Consider the following 21,069-nt stretch of genomic DNA (forward strand, 5'->3'; position numbering starts at 1 on the left):
TTTTACCAGGTAGATGATCATTTTATTGAGTACAATAATGCTGTTTTCTTTCTGCAACGTTAAGCTTTAGAAATTCACACAATAAAGATAAAAATATGTTGTTTTCATTCATCATTATCTTTAAAAACAGGTTATTTGTACTTAGATATTTTACATTGGGGAATTGGTTATCAACCTGAGATAGTAAAGTTTTTCTCCTATGGTTATATTAAGGACATTGAAGTAAAAATGTGCCTCGTCCTCTACTTGGTTTAAATCACTGAGCAGACAATGCCGTTCACATCTGGGTAATGGTTGTAGTTTTCCGGCAATAGAGTTTTATTTTCTCTCATGCATGTCTTCCAGTTTCTACCCTTCGAGAATGATTACTTATTCTGGATTAAGATAGCATTCATTTTGACCGATTATTTTTATTTCTTATTTCTAAATATTTTTCAAACTGGAATGTAGACTTAAACTAAATCCATATAGGTACACTAACATGAAGATTTCTATATAATAGAATCTATATATACTTGAGATATACAGACACTTTACAAAATGTCTTGTTTTTGCATTGATAAGGACATTTTTGAGAGTAAATTCATTTCATATGTTCGTGTTTTTTCGAGAGTATTCCGTGTTTTTTTCGAGTGCGTCCTTGTTTTATCGAGTTACTAAATTCCTATGGCTTAAAATGTTATATGTAAGTGCATTTACGTTTTAAAAAAAATGAATGGTTCAAATAAGGTAATTTTCAAAGCTAGAAACAATTAATGCATTAAACCAGTTTGATAATTCTGTATATTAACACGTACATTTCATAAAAAAGGCATCGTTCATTTGTATTCAGAAATCTTCATGTTAGTCGGTACCGATATGGATTTCATACAGTAAATATTTCGTGATGTGAACAATCTTCATGTGAGCTCAGACATGTTGGATTGAGACGTACATCTGATGTAGTATGTAAAGCAGATTAATATGTTTTTTAACTGTTTAACAGAAAATACATCCTAAATGTTTCATTAACTATTTGTCTTGATGGTAATATGTGGTATATGTCTAGAAATGGAAATCAAGAACAATATTCAAATGCTCCTACTGAGAAGAGGAGTCTGATCAAGCGTATGCTATGCTTGGTCACACAGAAATAAAGCACCATCATAGCTTCCTTTCCATCAGAAATTAAAAGAATAACAATCGACAATTGCGAGGTATACGCATATTATATACACATTTCGTTTGTTTTTATTATTTCAAAAGGATCGTATAAAAACTTACAGACTATTTATTTCATTGCCGGCTTATTAAACACATTGAATAAGTCCCCGATTTTGCTCAGTAGTCAGTAAGAGTCGGTACTGACAAATTTATAACAAACCTTTTTATGATATTTACCTCCAAAGGGAACAGGGGTTTAGAAATATGGTCAATTAGGTCCTCATTCGACCGGCAGTAAAATCTATCACAACACAAAAGACAAAAAGTACAGATCTGAGAGTACTCGCAGTTACTGACTACTAGTTCAAAGCTAATAACAACTAATGAAAAAAAAATCATGTATCTGCGACTAAAAGATCAATCAGTATACAATCTGCGACTAAAAGAACCATCAGTACACATCCAATGCAACCTCCGAGGGAATTTAGTGAAAAGACGTCATTAACAGTCAGAGAAAAAAACATGACCATGTGCAATGCCAAAATATAGGTGTCGACAGATTGTAGTATCTTGAATGTGCATATGTGCATATGTGCATAACAATAATATTTAGTATGGTTTTAATTTACTCATGACAAAATCAATATGTATACCAATAAAAACAATATTCGAAAGATCTTATTACAGACTGAGTGTTGTATTGGTAACCTTTAGAATAAGTTTATTTAAAGGATTGATAAGTTTACCAGGATCGTATCTAAATTTCCGATCTCGGTAAACAACATCACCGTAAAAATAAGGATGGGGTATTCTGTTTGAAATAAGCTTTCTATAGGTACAGCCAAACTTCCAAACGAAATATTTGTATTTATGGAAGAATTTAGTAAAGGTTTTAAGTAATTTGTGGTAACGGAATCTCTGCCCGACTTAATTATTTACCAGTAATACATATATAACGTTCATATAAATCCAAAACGCCACCTCAGACACGGGCATAGCGAACGCCTTGGGATATATAAACACTGTAAGACAGAGCCAAGGAGCACCGAGCCGACCGTGCGAGGGCTTTATAGCCAGTCAAGGTCGTTAAACACTTCCATCATCAACCAAGGAGCAGCACCGTCCAAAAAGGGAAAATTAACACTAGGGTAGTAATAATTGTAATTCATTTGAGGACGAAAAACGTTTTTGTTAGATGGCAAAATTAACAAAGACTTGATAGATAAAAACCTTTATAAATTCCTTTATATAAAAAATTATTAGAACTGAATCTTGATATGTTTGCTTTATCTTTAATTTAAAGTTCATTACTGTACTATGCTTTAATTAAACTGTATTTTATGTTTTTGTATAATTTGTCACAAAATCATTTAGTGTATAGTGCCACCTGTGTCAATTAAGAGGGTCTGTTGGGCTTTACAGAATAGAGAATAATCAATATGATGGCATAAGAAAAAATGAGGGGAAAAATAAAAGGCCTGAGCAGAAATAGTCGGCCTCGGGGTGCAAAAGACTTAAATAATTAGTGTTGAAAATAAAAGCATCAGTGGGTAATACAATACTGATTACAGAAATGGATGATGTACAGAATAAAGAAACCATCTAATTACAGAAAATTTTAATTGTAAAATCATTTTCACGAGACATTTACCAGAATAAGCGTTATTTTTAAAGACAAAGAAAAATGCCGGGGCCTAATTTTTTTTATTAAAGAATGCGGAAATTGTGTACCCCTCATTCAGACCTAGTAGGAGATAGTATGTCCCAATCAAGACCCTAAATTAAAGATTTGAACTGAGAAAAAAAACTGTTTAAAAACGTTTGATTACCAAACCAACAAACAATAAGTCATTTTTGAAATTGTCACAAAGATTTTTAAAGTTGGTTTTTAGACACAGCTCTGGTTTTTGTTCAGACCGAAACAAAAAATACACAGAGTAGTCTCCCTTTACCATGGCGTCAAATATGTTTGGGACAAAGACATTTGGTGAAAAACCACAAAAATTTCAGATAGAGGAAGGCGAAGAATATTATTATGTCGGATCAGAAGTATGAAATTACATATTGATAAAGATCTCAGCTGAGAAAATTTCAGATTTAGTGTGAAAAATCGGTTTTCTATCGTCACGATCTAAGACTGTTAGATGTAGAGACTAGAGTATCCAATCTGTTACTGAAAATCTGGCTTTCATTTGCTTTAGATTTAAGGTTCATTTATGGTTATAGTTCGTTATAGGGTATAGCTATTGTCAGGGTTATGTATGGGTTAGATTTAGGGTTGAAAACTCGGCTGTCAAATCATAAAGTCAGAATATTTAATTCGGTCCAATATTTAGTGTTCTATTCAATTATGTTCAGAGACGGTTTTGCCAAAAGGTGTGATAAGGTGACACAGCTCAGAGATGTTCTGAATGCTTTCTTTTATAAATTTATCTGCACTCCACAGCTTAAACTCATTAAAAAATTCTGAAAATTACTTAACAAAGTTTCTTTTTCCATGACTTATTTTGCAATTACCAATTTCCACATGACTAGAATGAGCAATGTCTTAAACCTGAATACAGCTTTAGTCCTTTAATATAAGACTTTGTAGGTTCATATTATTGCACTCAACGTTTGTCTGGTTCAGCATTGATAGTTAAAAAAAGAAATTCTGATAAAAAACGTTGAATGCAAATGATATGAACCTACGAAGTCTTATATTATAGGACTAAATACCGCTTATATTTCTAGTTACTGCATCAATGCAGGAGTCTGGGAAATATTTTTTCACTGGCAATTGATATTGATTTTACTGATCATTTATCTTTAGGACAAAAGATGGCTGTTGCAGAATATTAGTCAGTTGTATGTTAATTATAATTGTTAGTCATTTGAATACCTAGAGGGAATTAAAGCAACAGAATATAGCTAGATATACAATTGAACATGTTGAAAGATTTCCAAGGAGGGATATTATTGTATTATAGGATTGGCTGGAGGGCTATCATTCAATTACATGTACATGCATTGAGCCCCACAAAAGATGAATCTATGCATGATGCCTTAGACATCAATATTCAATTTTTTTTCTCAGTCCAACACAAATCGGGTCTATCTTATGTAACTGGAATATCAGACAGAAGCTCAAATAGTTTCTATATCATGTATATGGGTTGGGATCCCAAAAGAACATTGTAAAAGAAGGCTGATTTTTTTTAATCCCTTTTATGATTTTGCATCCTGAGTGATTTTCTGATTTAGCTGACCAAAGAAAACCTCTCAGGACTTTGACTTCCAAAAAGGGATTAAAATCTTTTTACTGCCATTTTTTTCCTGTCATTTTATTTAGATGATTATTTGGAAACAGAAACAATTACTGTAGCAAATCATTGGCAAGATCTACTTTTCAAATAAGTTTGGTTGCTCATTTATCACATTATTGCAGGTCATTATATGCATTATCATTTAAATTAATTTTGTAATGTCAGAAACTTAAATTACCTGAGCAACTCAGCAAGATGAATTATGATATGAGGCAGGTTCTACATGTATCTGATGAGTTCCCAAGTTTATTGATTTTAAGCAATTGGATTTTGCATTTTTGTTTTACTTCTCAGTCTGTCTCAATGTCACATGACTCATAGTGTGTTCCACTTCTCGCTTCAGTGGGAAAGTGGTAGAAACTTTGCCTTGCAACTGATCAACAACAAACTCCTTATTTAAAGAGTTTATTGCAAGGGTTAACTTTCTTTAATACATGTATGTTTAATGTACAGAAAGCTTAGCACTCTCCAAACACAGGCCTCATATATCACATAAATTTAGATGACAAAAATTTTATACTTTTTACAGGTTGGAAACTATTTGCGTATGTTCCGTGGATCCCTTTATAAACGCTATCCCTCGTTATGGAGAAGATTAATGACAGTGGAAGAGAGAAAGAAAGTCTCCACCTTAGGTAATTATAATTTTTCTGGTAAAGCCTACTGCCAAGTCCAGTAAAAATGTTTTCAAAATGTAAAATTTTCCTGAAAAGATATCTTACATGAAATATTGAGACTGTAAAGTAAAGATAACTGTGTAGCGCCTTAAATACATTTGTGTTTGAGAGCATTAAATACTAACATTATGAACATGTATTTTGCAATTTTTTTTATCTATATACATGTATATTGTGGTGATGTGTTTTTTTTTATGAAATCAAATTACTAGGTTCATATGTTGTTTTCTGTTTTATTCTTGACTTTAGGAAGTGGACAGCCTGCATTGGCTACAAATATAACTCTGTTGAAGGGGTCAGAAGTAGACCAGATATTTGAAGGCAATGATGAAAAATTTAAAACCTTGTCAATCAACAGTGAACCTACTTTTAATACGTAAGTAACAGTTAAAACCTTGTCAATCAACAGTGAAACTACCTTTAATACGTAAGTAACGGTTAAAAAGCTAGAAGGATACCAAAATAAAGGAGTTAAACATTCAAACAAATTTCAAAGGAATTCATAGCACAAGGCAAATAGATATAAGAAGATGTGGTACGAGTGCCAATGAGACAACTCGATCCAAGTCATAATTTTTAAAAGTAAACCATCCAGGGGCAGATTCAGGCGGGTGTGTGGCGGGCATGCGCCCCTCCTAAAATTTGCAAAGCATGGGTTGTCTCTACACACTAGAAGAATATTTTTCGATAATTTTACCTCCAAAAAATTTTGGTTTGCGCCCCCCCCCCCCCACACTGAGCCTTGGCTCACACCGAACAGTAAGCTATAAAAGGCCCCAAAAATGACTAGTGTAAAACCATTCAACCAGGAAAACCAACGGTCTAATCTATATAAAAAAAACGAGAAACATGAAACAGTTATGAACCACATCAACAAACGCAACCACTGAACATCAGGTTCCTGACTAACATTTAAAAATCACTTTTTTTCACTATCACAAATGGAACCAAAAGATATATTTATTGCTTTATTTTTATATATAAAATATGTTGATTGTTTGCTGAATTTGAGTTCTTGCCAGCAATAAGTATCAGCTGAAAAAATTTGTTTGTTTTCATAGTGCCATAATTTCATCAAGTTTGGATGAAATTTAGACTTTCATTGTCTCACAAAGATATTCATCATTTGCATTATACATGTACTATCAAAATTACAAACTGGTGGGATATATCAACAATTATTTGGCTAAGCTAGTGGTTTAAAATGAAATGAGCCAAAAGCTGAAAAATTGTGAAGAACAGACAACATTTTGACAATCTTCACACCTACAATATTTGATTTTCTTAACTTATCATGACAGTATTACAATTATTCCTAATAACAGAATTTTCATAAGACTTATTATGCAATGTTACTTACAGAAATAGAGGCAGAACACTCAAAACTATAAATCTCATAAAAACAGACAATTACCAAAATGAAAATTATTGAAAAGACAAAACAAGTCTACAAAACATAGCACAGAAAACTAAAAACCTAGCATCACAAAAAAAATCAAAACAATGGTGCTTTTAAAGAGTAAGTAGAATCTGCTCCACTCTGTCCGTGATATATTTAAGTCCAGAAAATAAATGGTGCTGTTACCTGTCCCCATCCGCAAAAAACACTGTTTTTGAGCTGTGCTAGCATCTTGTTAACTGCAAATTTTTAAAAGTTAGTTGAAAATATGTTTCATAATGTCATGACAAACTCAATTTTTAAATTATTTCATTTCAGAAGTGGGCTGAAACAGAAAAGGGGAAGTAACTGGGTACCAACAGTACCTAGTAGTTCTCATCACCTTGATGCTGTTCCCTGTTCTACTCCTATAAATAGAAACAGACTTGGAAAATCTAAAGTACGGACATTCCCTACATGGTAAGTTTTGTCCTATAAATAGAAAATGTAAGTATGTACATTCCCTACAAAAGTTATATGATAAAATTTGTTCTGTGTTTGTGCTTTGAAAGGTAGATTTCTGCATAGTATAGAAATAGGAAGCAGATATATAACATCCTTTTAAAACAAATCTATTATTATATAGTCAAAATCTAAGGTAAAAAATAGTCACAAGATTTTACTCTATTTTTCAATCTGTAGGTCAGTTTCTAATATTAATCCTGTCAGCATGGGCATTCAGGGGTACAACTTGTACAGGTTTTTTTATTTGCTTGAAGAAGTAAATATTAATATACTTATATAAGTAAATTTGTAAGATACTTTTTACAAGTGTATTTTATTTACTTGTATAATTAAATTATTTTAATGGCTTAGTTATGTCCCTTAGGCATTCAGATTTTTTTACTTATACAAGTAAAAATTCATACTATCTTCTTTTCTTGAATTTCTCAGGACTTCTTTGCTTTAATGGAATTTTTAATTGTCTGTCCTTTGCAGATGTCTTTACTTATCATTTATGTGTAATTTCATGGACAGTGAACATCTCATTTGTCTGCTATCTTCAAAACACTGCTCATTTACAAGCCTTCAAGGGGCAATTTATGAAGGCCTTGCACAATTACTTAAGATCTTTGCGCAATTAGTTTCTTTGTTGAATTAATGAGATGAAACGTTGAACTCTAATAAAAAATTATGAGCTAACCAGAGAAAAATTGTTTAAGGCATGTTTTTACATCCCAAAACTTAAGAATTTTAAGGATTTAAAAAAAAATTACTTTTACAAGTTTTGAGAAAATTAAGGGGAGATTATTCAAACCTTATAAGAAAATATGAATATAACAAATCTACTTATATAAGTATATTATTATTAACTTCTTCAAGGAAATAAAAAAAATTGGAAAAAGTTGTACCTTTGACTGATGGGAAAGTACTTAGTATACTCTAAAACAAGTTATTTTTGTGGATATTTTTTCCACCTTTAGACCTTTCTATCCAACTTAACATAAAGATTTTTTTTAATTTTTAAACTGTTGAAGGAGATGTAGTATAATTGCCAATGAGTCAGCTATCCAACAAATATAGTTCAAAAGATGTGTAAAAACCAATACCACATATTAAGTGATAATAGGAACCTGGTATGAAAAAATGTGAAACTATTGAAAAGAGAAGACTAACCGCCTGAATTAAGCCAAAAACAAGAGACAAGAAACAAATATTGTAAATCAACAACCGGTTTAATAATTTATGAGTAGAAAAATAACTTGAATAGAAATAGTGGTGAATATAAGTACACCAAGAAAATTTGAATAACTCAAAAATAAATCTCTACGACTACCAATTTAGCTGTATAGGGTAAATTAGATGGATAACAGTATGTCAAACAGCGTTAAGGAGAACAACTTAATTACAAGCACATAAAGAATGAGGCAGTATTTAACAGTACATGTTAGGACATATTCATGACAATTTGTAATAACAGTCTTTTTCTGGTTGCGAAAGTCTCATAAATAAATCACTGAAACAAATTAATTGTTGCACAGTATTAGGTGAGTCTAATATAAATAATTTTGTTTTGATTTTAGTTTTGACGACTCTGATCCTGCTCAGATCCACGATAATTCTAACCAACCAGAACAGCTGATACCAATTAGACTCGACATGGAAATAGATGGACAGAAACTTCGAGATTGCTTCACTTGGAATAAAAATGGTATGTTCACTTTTGAGAATTCATAAATTTTATATGTAATTTTTCCACAAATATCCACGAAAAATACAATTTTTCCCCTGTCCACGAAAATTGGTATTCACACAAAAATAAATGAATCCACAATATTATAAACACAAAAAAAAAGGAGAAAATTGATAATTACATATTTCTTGAGCATATACTTGAAACTTTCAAAAGGTCTACATAAAAAATATTACTGGACCTAAGTTTTTATTAGTGCAAACAAATAAATCTATTGAAAGGGGAGATCACTCTTAATTTTACTTATATAAAAATAAGGAGATGAGGTATGATTGCCAATCAGACAACTATCCATGTACATATTTTGCTAGAACGATATGCCTGCCTAGTGATATGCTTTAATACACAAGCCATGGTTAGCTTTTATCCTTCAATATATTTTTTTTTCATTCCTCACCAAAATATGTCACTCAAACATTAAAATTGACACTTCCAGACAGTCAAAGTTTTGTACAGTCTACAGAAACCCTTTAAAAAGTCAAAAATTAGCAAGGTGCAGACAATTTACAAAACTAACCTTGTGAATTATATATTTATAGCAAAAAATGTGACATATTTACTGAAGAGATTACATTAAAATACCTTGAAAATCGGTATTGAAACTGAATTGAAAAAAAAGGTCAAATTACTTTAAATTACTGAGTTTAGATGTAAATTCAGAAATTATTTTGTGCATTTATTATTGCGATTTTTAAAATTAAAATATGAGTTTAATTATTGCGATATAAAGAAAAGCTGCATACTGATACAAGTATCAGATAACAAAATGCGAGTTCTTATGATTGCTATACTAATCCAGTCACATTATTTGCATTGATAAAAACCTCACAATAATTTCTGAATTTACAGTACTTTAATGGTCTATCCCTTGCAAACCACTGTCTGTAATTTATTTAAATATTGTATTTATTTAGCCTTATATTTAAGAATTAATAGAACGCTGACTTGGTCAGTAAGTTTAAACCAGAAAACAAATAGACAGACTAATTATACTTTGTTTTTCCAGAGGGTTTGGTCTCACCTGAACAGTTTGCTGAGATCCTATGTGATGATTTAGATCTGAATCCTATTAATTTTGTCCCCGCTATATCACAAGCTATCAGACAACAGATTGATGCCTATCCCACAGATAATTTGTTAGATCAACAATCTGACCAGAGAGTTATATTAAAGGTAAAATATCCATTAAATACATAATCTTTAATATTGCATTATTCTCTTAATTTGTATGTCATAAACATTACAAATCATTACAAATCCCCCATTTAAACTTGAAAGAAGCTGTCTCAAGATACATGTAGCATGGATCTGTTTTGGGTAAAATCTTTTGGTCAGTCATGGTTAAATCTTAAGTGAAAGTGAAATGCAGTATTCTATATAAATAATTTCATCTTGCAGTTTTCAAGTTATTATTTGAAAAAAATTGGGCAGGAAATGATAGATTTCTGTTGATGGTTCCCTTATTATTTTCACTATAGCTTAATATTATACTAATATATATACCCCCACTTAAGCAACTATCTCAGTGGTATCGGTAGTGTGCTGGCTTTAAGTGAGGAAGGTTTTGGTTTCAATCTGGGACAGGTCAAACCAAAGACTTGAAAATTGATCTTTGCCATCAGAGAAGCATGCAGCATTTAGGACTAAATGTAGAGACAATTTGCTCCAAGTCAAGTAGGACAAATATCAATGTATTGCCACTGACTGTTACTTTGGGAGCTAACATGAAAAAAATAAATAAAACAAGCATGTACTTTTCTTGGCTTTAAGAGTAATAAATTCTAAAACATACTGTAACAATATTATGTGGTACAAGTTTTTAGTTTCTTTACAAGATACTCAGATTTGTAGTCCTAAAAATAAAAAAAAATTATATATTATATGGTTTCATTTGACACAAGAAAAAGTACAGGGGGATTTAAGAGCGAATAAATTTTAATAGCATCATTTTTGTACTATTCCCAAAATAGCATTAGTTGATGTCATGTTATTGCTTCTAGTTACTGGTAACTAGTCCCATCAATGAATGCACATGATTATTTCCAAATATTTTATGTATTTTCAGCTAAATATACATGTTGGTAATATATCTCTGGTAGATCAGTTTGAATGGGATATGTCTGAACCAGATAACTCACCAGAAGAATTTGCCAATAAATTATGTGCTGAATTAGGTAAGAAATTAGAAAAGCACAAGCAAAAAATGAAAGATGTACTCAAAAACTCTCCTCTTTTTAAGCAGTTAAGCTGCTTTATGCGAGCACCCTAGATTTGTGTTCTACCCAATAAATGCTGAAATATGTGCCATTGTTATTATCTGGCTGGCTATTATGTTATTTATATCTAATTAATTGAACACTTTTTTCATACTTTTAATTCTGGAATACAAAAAATATGACCAGAAAAACCTTAAATGATCGTCGAACCACCCAAAAGTTTTGAAGTTGCACATAGGAAGTAGTGCTCAATAGATATCCTTATGTAGTTTATTATCCCCTGTGCTTTTGGCCAAGATGTCAAAGAACAATTGCATGAATTATTTCATCGCCGAAAATCTCTAATTACAAGTCGTTTACAGTTGCCAAATGGCACAAAGCGCAGGAATATTGTATAACGGCTGTGACTAATATGACACGGAGTTGAAGTCTCAGTTGGCGGTAATTTTAACTTCGTCGACAAAACGTAAATCAAGGACGTTTTAAATTTGGTGATTTCTGATAATAATCATTTTGTTCAACCGCTAGCTTTATACCGAAAATCGCCAACATGTTATGTGTAAATCCGAGTAAATCGTATCTGACTGACAAAAACAACATTGAAAAACAATGGATGCCATAAACCGGAAATGAAGACAATTATAATACCGGATCTAATTCCGGGGGCGGATAAGGGTAATTCCGGGTTTGCCGATCAAATACAATAAAAATATAATAATTCCAGGCATGAGACAAAATACATCTATCATGATGAAATATAAACTCTAGAATTGAAAACCAAAGATATATTGAAAAGAAAGAAAAAGCAGGAAATATTTTATAAAGAAACTCAAAATTACTTTTAGTTCACAAATTTTCATGTCAAAAACCAATAAAATGTGACAGTATTTTCCTTATCATTAATAAATATTGATATTACATGTAGATGTTTTTATTGTTTAAACATATTACTACAATTCCATGAGGTAATTTCTTCTCAATTTTGAAGGGCCTATAAAAATCTGGAAGTTTCTTACTTTATTTTCACAGAGGAACTAGCTAATATAATATATAGTGCAACTAGATATGATACACTTAAACAGTTTTGAATTTGAACTGTTTAATATAATGGTATAATTAGTAATAAATAATCAATTGTTGAGACAACACACCCACCCACAGTGATACCCTCAGCCTCCCTCAGCCTTCCTAATACAAAAAAAAAGATTATTTGAATTCATAAATTAATATACAAGACAATTACATTTATTATTAAACATGTTAAACGACAGTGACACTGACAATGAAACAAGCTAACTTAACACCAAAAGCACATTAAAGTACTTACTGAGTTATGAACTATTTCAAGTAAAAGCAGGACCTGGAATTTAGGTTGTGGACCTTTCAGTTTGGAGTGTCAAAGGTCCTGGACTGTCCAGTACCAAATGTTAATTTTAACCCCTGCATTCACAGTAAAGCGATTTTGACGTGTATTGCAATTCCAAGTAGAATTTACTTTTGGACATTAAACGTTTCGAATGTGTATTAAACTAATTCAAATCAGTTAATAATGTGAATCGAATTCGAATTATGTGTGAACGCAGCATTGATATATCTAAGAAATCAAGAATATTAAAAAAAGATGGACAAAATATTTGTATTAAATTTGTTGCAATTTTTGTCTTGCCTTGACAGAGTCAAAAAGTGAGACATATATATATATATAGGCATGCTGTTTTGTCGGAATCAACAATGTATTAGTTTGTGATTTTGTGATAAGGTCTGGTTTCTGGTAGGTCAATGACATTTTGTAAGTAGTTGTGTTAGCATAGGCACATCTCATTACCATAGAAAATATTTGGCCCCACCCCCTTAGTCATGGTCTATTGACTTTGAAACTTTGCATAGTTTACATGTATATGTTTGTGATTAGGTCAGTTTAGGGGGAACCACTAGTGGTAGGTCAATGATATTTGGTGTGCAGTTGTATAAACTTTTTCATTTCTAATTTCCATTGAGATTATTTGGCCCCGCCCCCTCAATCATGCTCTTTTTACTTGGAAACTTATGCTACTTTGAAATTTCATTTATTAGTTTTCGATTAGGTTAGTATTAGGGAAACCAATAGTGGTAGGTCAATGATAATTGGCATGTAGGTGTAGAAGCATTAGTACGTCTCATTTCCATAGAGGATATTTGGTCCTCACCCCTCAGTCATATGCATGATCTATTGACTTTGAAACTTTTACTTAGTTTACATACACTTCACCTTTTACTAACTCAATGGAAGCAGTACCTCCCTTGGAGCGAAGCCAGTTGAATTGGTACAGGATGGCCAATGGGGTGTTGTCCAATTTGGAAATGAACTGACATTTTATGAGCTACTTCCATCATTTCTACAATATTACCACTAGAAACTTCTATGAGGACCACTACACAGACGTGCAAGAATAGCCGATAACCACATCATTAATAACTTTATTGACTAACTTTCTCTTTTAACTATACTAGATTCTTATTTTACTTTCACTTTCACTTTCTATTTATATCCATAACGTCGTCATAACAACCTCTATTGTTTGGCAAACCACACAACCGCAAAATTTGTACTTCACTGTTTGATTTCATGTATAATATTGTCCTGAAGACGCCACGCTTGTTGGCGAAACATGTCGACCACAATAAATTAATCACCATGCGGTAATTGATGGGTGTTGTTGTCTTTAATGTCGTTTATTAGTTTACATGAATGAGTTTGTGATTATTATGATTATGTCAGTTTAAAATTACCAGTAATCTTAAGTCAAAGCTATTTGGTATGCGAACGTATTGGTATTCAAAAGTTTCATTTCCATGGATATTATATAACCCCACCCCCTCATTATGGTTCATTGACTTAGAAATTGAATTTGTGTTAAGGTTTGTTTAAAGGGAACGACTTATGAAAAGTCAATGGTATTTGGTTTGCAGTTGAACAAGCATTGGCACCTTTATAGTGTAGATAGTTTCAGGTATGATTTGATAATTGTGCATAGTGGCACCAGCTGATCCAACTAAAAGCGCTAATATGGCATATTCAAACTCTAGTACATAGTGGAATTAAACCATACACCACTGTTGGACACCATAATTGAAATTATTATTCTGAAAAGAATATTCCTCCATGCAGCCTGCAACAATTAGCAAAACCTATACTGCATAGTAAGATATAAACGACCACGAAATGACAAATGTAAAACAATAAAACTAAAGCAGCCTGATTTATGTACAAAACAATTATGAAAAATAAATATGATATACAGCAACAATCAACAATCACCAAATTACTGGGTCCTCACTATGGACAGGGACATACAGAATGTGGCGGGTTAAACATGTTAGCTGGCACAAAACTCTCCCCTAACATGGGACAGTGTATGTGCATAATCTCAGACATTAAATCTTTAAAAAATAAATTGGAATTAACTTTTGAAAGTGGTAGGATTGGATAGCAGAAACATTACGGTACAAACATTATTTGATACTTGAGAAATAGCTGAGATATATAGATTCTACCACTGCATCGAGTGTGATACGATATTTATCCACTCAAGACAGTTAAATTTTCAAATTTAAAACGCGAGGCTCGCCGAGCGTTTTAAATATTTAAAATTTAACTGTCGAGATTATCGTATTACACGAGATTTGGTGGTGGAATCTGTTTCTCTAATGATTTTCAAACAATATGCAGGCAAACTTATTCCGTCTTTTCGAATGATCTGTAAAAAGATGTGTTCTTTCTATGTGACGTCATCAGGCATGGTCGCCTTTTTGCATGTCGTCACAATAGGAAATTCAGAGGAAAGCAAGTAAATTCGACGTCATAATCGGATTTTAACCAATGAAGAACTGAGATCAAATCAACCACACGTTGATTAAATTTTTTTTATACAATGGGTGCAGAAAGGGATAAATTGACGAAGAGTTAGAGAAAAATATTTTCATCCATTCTTCCACTATATTCATCTTAACTTCTGCCAAGTTTACCTTTGATTTTTTTAATTAACTGCCTATAGCGCCTTTGGTGCTTTGATTTCATATTTGGGGCCCATGTCACCTCTGCTTGGGTCTACCCCTGAAAAGTGTATAATTAAAAGTAAGAAACTTCTACGGTAAACAACACAAATATGAATAACTTGAGAAATGGGTATACATATGTGAAACAAAATTATATTCCAAGATCTAAATTTAATAACTTCAACAGAGAAGAATACCATAGTATATACATTAAGATTTTAGTCCTTTTGAAGAAGGGGAAGGTCTGTGTTTATATTTATACAGTGATATTTTTATTCCTTGAGTATTCCAATTTCGGTGTTTAGTTTTTCACCAGATGGTTTTGGGTATCACATTTGCTGTTTTCATTATTTTTCATGTACTTGATTATTACCGGTAACAGTTTGTTAGGGCAGTACTATTTTGTGATTTTGTAGATGCAAAAAACTGTAAATAAGTTTTATTATATAAAAAAATACTATGAATTCAGAAATTTTTCTGATATTTTTATGATTATAGTGAAAAATATGACTGTATTAGTGATGCATTAGTTCGACCTAAATTTTAAATGTTCAAATGATTTTTACACTGCTATTTTGAAATAATGTTGCATCATGGGAACGTCAGTTTAACTATCATTTTATCTTGTTATAGGTCTAGGTGGTGAATTTGTTACAGCAATCTCATATAGTATAAGAGGACAGTTAAGTTGGCATCAAAGAACTTATGCTTTCAGGTAATTATAAAACCAGTATAGTTTTGACTGATAGTATTATGCTATTACAATGGTTTGCCATATTTTTTTAAATTCCACCAACTGATATTGCTATTTAAATTTTTTCAAAGGGATTTTTTATATCCCAATAAAAAGCAATTTCCATGTCTGTGTGGTCTCTTTGGCAACCTTTCAACACTGTATATGAATATTTAAAAAAAGAAAGTTTGATTTAACTTATTAGAATATTTAAATGATATCATATGCATTGAAAGATTCCTTTATTGTAGGTTTATAAGCTTCAACCATTGATACATTTTTAGTTTCACATGCTTTTAGGCTTCATTCAAAAAAGATGCTTTTACACCCCAAATAAAAATACAAAAAGGAGCTTTTGATTCATAAAACAATCAATATTGATAAACAGGAAATTGATTCAACGTACAATGCATTGTTATTTATCATCTGTACAAAAACTAGTTGTTAGATATGATCGTAATACTTTATTTCAGTGAAGCACCATTACCAACAGTAGAAGTAGCCATTAGAAACCAAAATGAGGCTGATTCTTGGTGTCCATTTCTAGAAACATTAACTGATGCTGAGATGGAGAAAAAGATCAGAGATCAAGATAGAAACACAAGGTCATAAAACATTTAAAATAGGAACATTTTTTTGGAACAAACTATAATAATGAAATATCAGAACATTCTATAAAAGGGCAGGGATGTTTCTATACCATTTTGTAGCTTGTTATCAGTATTTTCAGAAATAAGTCTGTTAATACCAGCATGACCAGTTTTGGCAATTATGGGAGTAGCTATTCATCAGAACTGTTTCAATTGTATATGAACATGATCACCACAGAACATATTTATCACCAAGACTTTATACAAACATGACTGCAGGCTGTTGAGGCTGTACAAGAAGAATTTCTGCCAATATAATTCCCTACATGGAGACCTTCTTTTGTCATGTAATTGGCTTTATGTCTGTATGCCAAGTGCTTTTGTAATAGCAGACTGCCAATATCTTTTAAAATTTTTGATACATGTAGATTAAATTTCAAGATCGCCTTGTTGAAGCAGATTGTTGAAAACACATTAACTGCTTTGGTTAGCCCCTTCAATTGGTTCAAAATTGTGGAATATGATGATAAAATTTGAGACCATCTAGTACTCAAAATCCCATGAATGGGTAATTATGTTGAACATGAATATTTCAGACTATATACATAAATATTTCACAGTTTTTCACAACAATGATTATGAGAACTGTAGAGTAAAAAATTACCAAACTTTTGAAGGGAAAGATTTAATAGGGTGCTCAAAGCTAAGGTCACTGAACATGTTTCCATATATATGGGATGTTTTCAGATCTTTTAGCAGCAATAATAAAATCTAGCAGTGTGAAGTGAAAGATCTGATTTCAATCAGATTGAAATCAAAATAGGATTCGTAATATATATATACTTCATTGTTTCTTTTTTTAATTTCAGGAGAATGAGAAGATTAGCCAACACAGCACCAGCATGGTAGAGAGCATTGAACAAAGAAGTGTTTATCATTATCATTATCATCACTACACAATGATTTGTTCTACCCACCAAATGTGTTTGACATTGTTCATTTTGTATAAATGTATGAATGCATTTTCAACAATATGCTTCAAAGATGTCAGATTTGATTCAAATTTGTGTGTATAAGTGTGTTTGAGAATAGTATGAAACAGTCCATTTTACATATGTATGTAAATATAGTTAGATATTGAATATCTGAACTCTGATTTTCTCAGCAGCTACAAACAGTAATGTTACAGAGTATTTTGTGGTGTAATAGATCAACAGTTAAATAATTCAGATCAAATTTCTATGATTGTTTTGCTCACTGCCAGATTATTTGAAGGTATTAAATAATTCATCTGTGTTATAAACATGTACTTTATGTCTTCATGAACATCAAATATTTGTATACATGTACCAGAGTTAATATTAAGTATGTAAGAATTTTAAAACTTGTAAGATATACAGAATCACATTGAATTTTACTAGCTACAAAACCTTAGCAATTATTTTGAATGACTTCAGTCAATATATAATGGATTGTCTCCCTTACACTGTAATTTGTTCTGAGTACTGGAATGGATGTTGAATGTTATGCTTTGTATGTATTATAATGTGCAATAAAAATAATTAATATCTGATTTACTTGACTTTTGATTTAAGTTGGGCTAGCAACACACTTATTGAAAAATTCAGGAGGGTCTAAAGGAGGTTTTTTTTTATTTCTGCATTTTAGTTTTAGGTCATTTTCTTCTCTATTCTGTATTCTTTTTCATCCATTATTCTCTATTCTATTTATTTTAGCACTCTATTTTCTTTATTCTTTATTTTCTGGTCGACTATTCTCATATCTGTGAATCCCATACCTCTCATACATCTTCAATAGGTGTATAAAAATATGCCGGATTAACAACTTTATCATATTTCACCAGAAAGTCCATTGCATTTTGAACAGTTATGCATACAATCACTGAATGTATTTCTTTGGATTGCTTCAAGGATTTATTTTCTTACTCATTTGTGAAATATGGCAAGTTCTTGTAGCATTTTTAAGGAGAGATATAACAGTATACCATAGAATATGATAAGAGGTTCTTGTAAAAAAAAAATGGAAGAAAGGATTTGCTGTATGACACAAAATCAGTAAACGCAAAAAAGAAAAAGCAATGGAACAGTACTAATATTTCTATTCTTCTCAAAATCAGAAAAAGCTTTCAACATGGAGCACCCACACATGGCAGGTTCAATTGACTCTTAATTGAATAGTGAGCTAGTTTTCTTGCTGAAGGTTGGTGGTTTTCTCCTTGTACTTTTGGCTTCCACCACCAATAAAAACTTGTGGCCACGAAATAGCCAATAGTGCCGAAAGTGGCGTTCAACACTAAATAGTCAATCAATCATTCAACATGGAGCTGTATCCCCTCCCTACAAATTTAAAAGATGACCCTTTAACACTGGGCGAGTGATATACAGCTGTTGGATTACCCTTGAAAAAAGCATTTACTTCAGTTAGGCAACAACCATTTAACTTCAAGGGGGGAGGTTATGGTTTTTTCCTAAAAAAATATTCTGATCCCCATTTTGATGAAAAAAAATATTGCATTCAAGCAGGTAACAAAAAAAAAATATTCTGAATCCAGATTTTCCCCATACCTTATAGTGTTAAATTTTGAAAAAAATAATTTTATTGATAGCGTCGAAAAACTAAAAAAAAATGTTTGCGCTTTGCGCCATACAAAATTCTGACTCAGACAAAAAACAATAACCTCCTCGAAGTTAAATGGTTGCTCCCTTATGAAAGTTCCATATATCAGACACCTGATCAACATCCCTTTCCAGTCACAACTGATCATAACAGACACTTGCAATAAACCATTTCGTGATTAGAAATGAAACAGGAATTTAGTTATTCAGTTAAATGCAAATTCTCCATAGGCAAGACCTAGTATGCAGAATTTGTCAAAACCAGAAAAACATATAAAAACTATATAAAAACAATCCAAGGAAATCGACCTAATGAAAATTTTTAATTATCTGAATTATTACTATTAACTGAAAAAAGCAGAATGATTGTGATAAGGAATTTTGGACGTTAAAACATGATAATCCATTCTCTAAATTTAGAATTACTATTAAACTCACTTTGTAGTTCAATGAATGTTGGTTTGTTTTTTGTCTTGACTGCAAAGAAAGTTGCAGAATGCGAGACAGGGATTACTATTTGGCGGCAGCGTAAACTATTTGTATAAAGTGTTATATTTCAGAAGGTTTAAAACATGGATGCTTCATATGCAGATCGAAAAAATTTAGTTGTTGAGTTATGCCATAATTATATTTGGAATATGGGATCCTTGCAAGGTTTACATGTCTGTCTCTCAAGGTTCACTTGACCTCGACCTCATTTCATTGATCAGTGATCATGTTAAGTTTTTGTGGTCAAGTCTATCTCAGATGCTATAAGCAATAGGTCAATTGTATTTGGTGTATGGAATTATTGTAAGGTGTACATATCAGACTGGCAAGTTTTATCTGACAGTGACCTCATTGTCATGGTTCATTAGTTAATTGGTCGAGATAAGTTTTCGTGGTTTTGACTCTTTTAAACTAAGTCATAAGATTGCTTATGACATTTTTGGTGTACTTTAATAGTGTGTTTGGTATTTTACAAAATATTTGGTCAAAAGTTTATTTCAAGGATCAAGGTTTTAATTGGTATACGTGAAATATTCATGTAGTGGTTCTTACTCTACTGCAATACTTTATATAGATTGGCCACACAGGTGAACAAATTTTAATGCAATTTATTTGTCATTATATGTTGATCCAAGGGGATCACTGAAGCCACCCCTTGACCTTTTCCCGACTGCCAGTAAAGCCCTTGCCAAAGTCCTTTTGGCTGCGTGGGCTGTACAAGTTCGCAGACATGTCCAGTCAGAATGGGGACATTAATTCCAAGGCAGTGGCTCTTTTGCCGGCACCAGCAAAATAGAAAATATGCTATTTTGCCGGCTCTGATTAAAATATCTTAATTCAATCCGGCAAAATAACATATTTCTATAGAAATGGCTATTTTACCGGCACCGACAAGATAGTGAATTTGTTATTTTGCCGGTTCTTTGTAAAGAGTGAAATTTAATATTTACTTTTAACAAGTAATAAAAATAAAAATATTGAGCATCCATTTGTTGCATTGAAATCATATCAAAACATGTAGTTGAAATTATTTCTAAAATCAGTCACAGCCTAATGCTACAATGTAACATGTATGCATAAGAATAAAATCTCAGATTTTTTTAACTGTATGTTATAAAAAAATAAAAGTTAAAAATGTCATTGCATCATAAGTTTGAAAAAAAAACCATTATACAATATAACAAAATCAATCACATAGCTTCAAAAATCAAAACTTTTGAAATAATTGTCAGTTCTTTAAAAGGCATATATGTAAACAAAATAGTTTTTATTTACATTGTGTCATAGGTCAAATTTATTTGTTCAGTGTATGTTCAATTGTGTTAATATGTCCTTTGATTGAGTTAAGCTATTTCAGTTGATATTTTATAGTGTGTCTTTCTATGTTGTGATGTTACACTATTGTTTCAGAAAAAGGGTGAAGGTTTGGTACCATTAAAACGTTTAAACCCGCTGCATTTGTTTGCACCTGTCCTAAGTCAGGAATCTGATGTTCAGTAGTTGTCGTTTGTTGATGTGGTTCATAAGTGTTTCTCGTTTTTTATATAGATTAGACCGTTGGTTTTCCCGTTTGAATGGTTTTACACTAGTAATTTTTTGGGGCCCTTTATAGC

The 21,069-nt window shown here is 31.7% G+C and overlaps 1 protein-coding gene across 1 annotated transcript; it reads left to right on the forward strand.

The window, feature by feature from the left end:
- Window positions 1-3,073: 3,073 nt before the first annotated feature.
- Window positions 3,074-17,904, forward strand: LOC127712730 (SWI/SNF-related matrix-associated actin-dependent regulator of chromatin subfamily B member 1-A-like). Its single transcript, XM_052219339.1, has 10 exons — window positions 3,074-3,192; window positions 4,978-5,083; window positions 5,375-5,501; window positions 6,843-6,983; window positions 8,588-8,715; window positions 9,764-9,930; window positions 10,823-10,931; window positions 15,642-15,723; window positions 16,215-16,346; window positions 17,201-17,904. Exons 1-10 carry the CDS (start codon window positions 3,097-3,099, stop codon window positions 17,238-17,240), a joined length of 1,128 nt encoding a protein of 375 aa, XP_052075299.1. The 5' UTR covers window positions 3,074-3,096; the 3' UTR covers window positions 17,241-17,904.
- Window positions 17,905-21,069: the final 3,165 nt, after the last annotated feature.

This window comes from Mytilus californianus, unplaced genomic scaffold (assembly GCF_021869535.1).
Source record: "Mytilus californianus isolate M0D057914Y unplaced genomic scaffold, xbMytCali1.0.p SCAF_8, whole genome shotgun sequence".
Classification (NCBI taxonomy): Eukaryota; Metazoa; Mollusca; class Bivalvia; order Mytilida; family Mytilidae; genus Mytilus; species Mytilus californianus.

What these genes read in the sequence shown, in the direction of transcription:
- LOC127712730 (XM_052219339.1), top strand. Translation starts at nt 3,097, where the DNA reads ATGGCGTCAAATATGTTTGGGACAAAGACATTTGGTGAAAAACCACAA. An exon ending in ATTATTATGTCGGATCAGAA is followed by an intron (nt 3,193 to 4,977) that starts GTATGAAATTAC and finishes TACTTTTTACAG; the next exon opens with GTTGGAAACTATTTGCGTAT. An exon ending in CAAAGAACTTATGCTTTCAG is followed by an intron (nt 15,724 to 16,214) that starts GTAATTATAAAA and finishes ACTTTATTTCAG; the next exon opens with TGAAGCACCATTACCAACAG.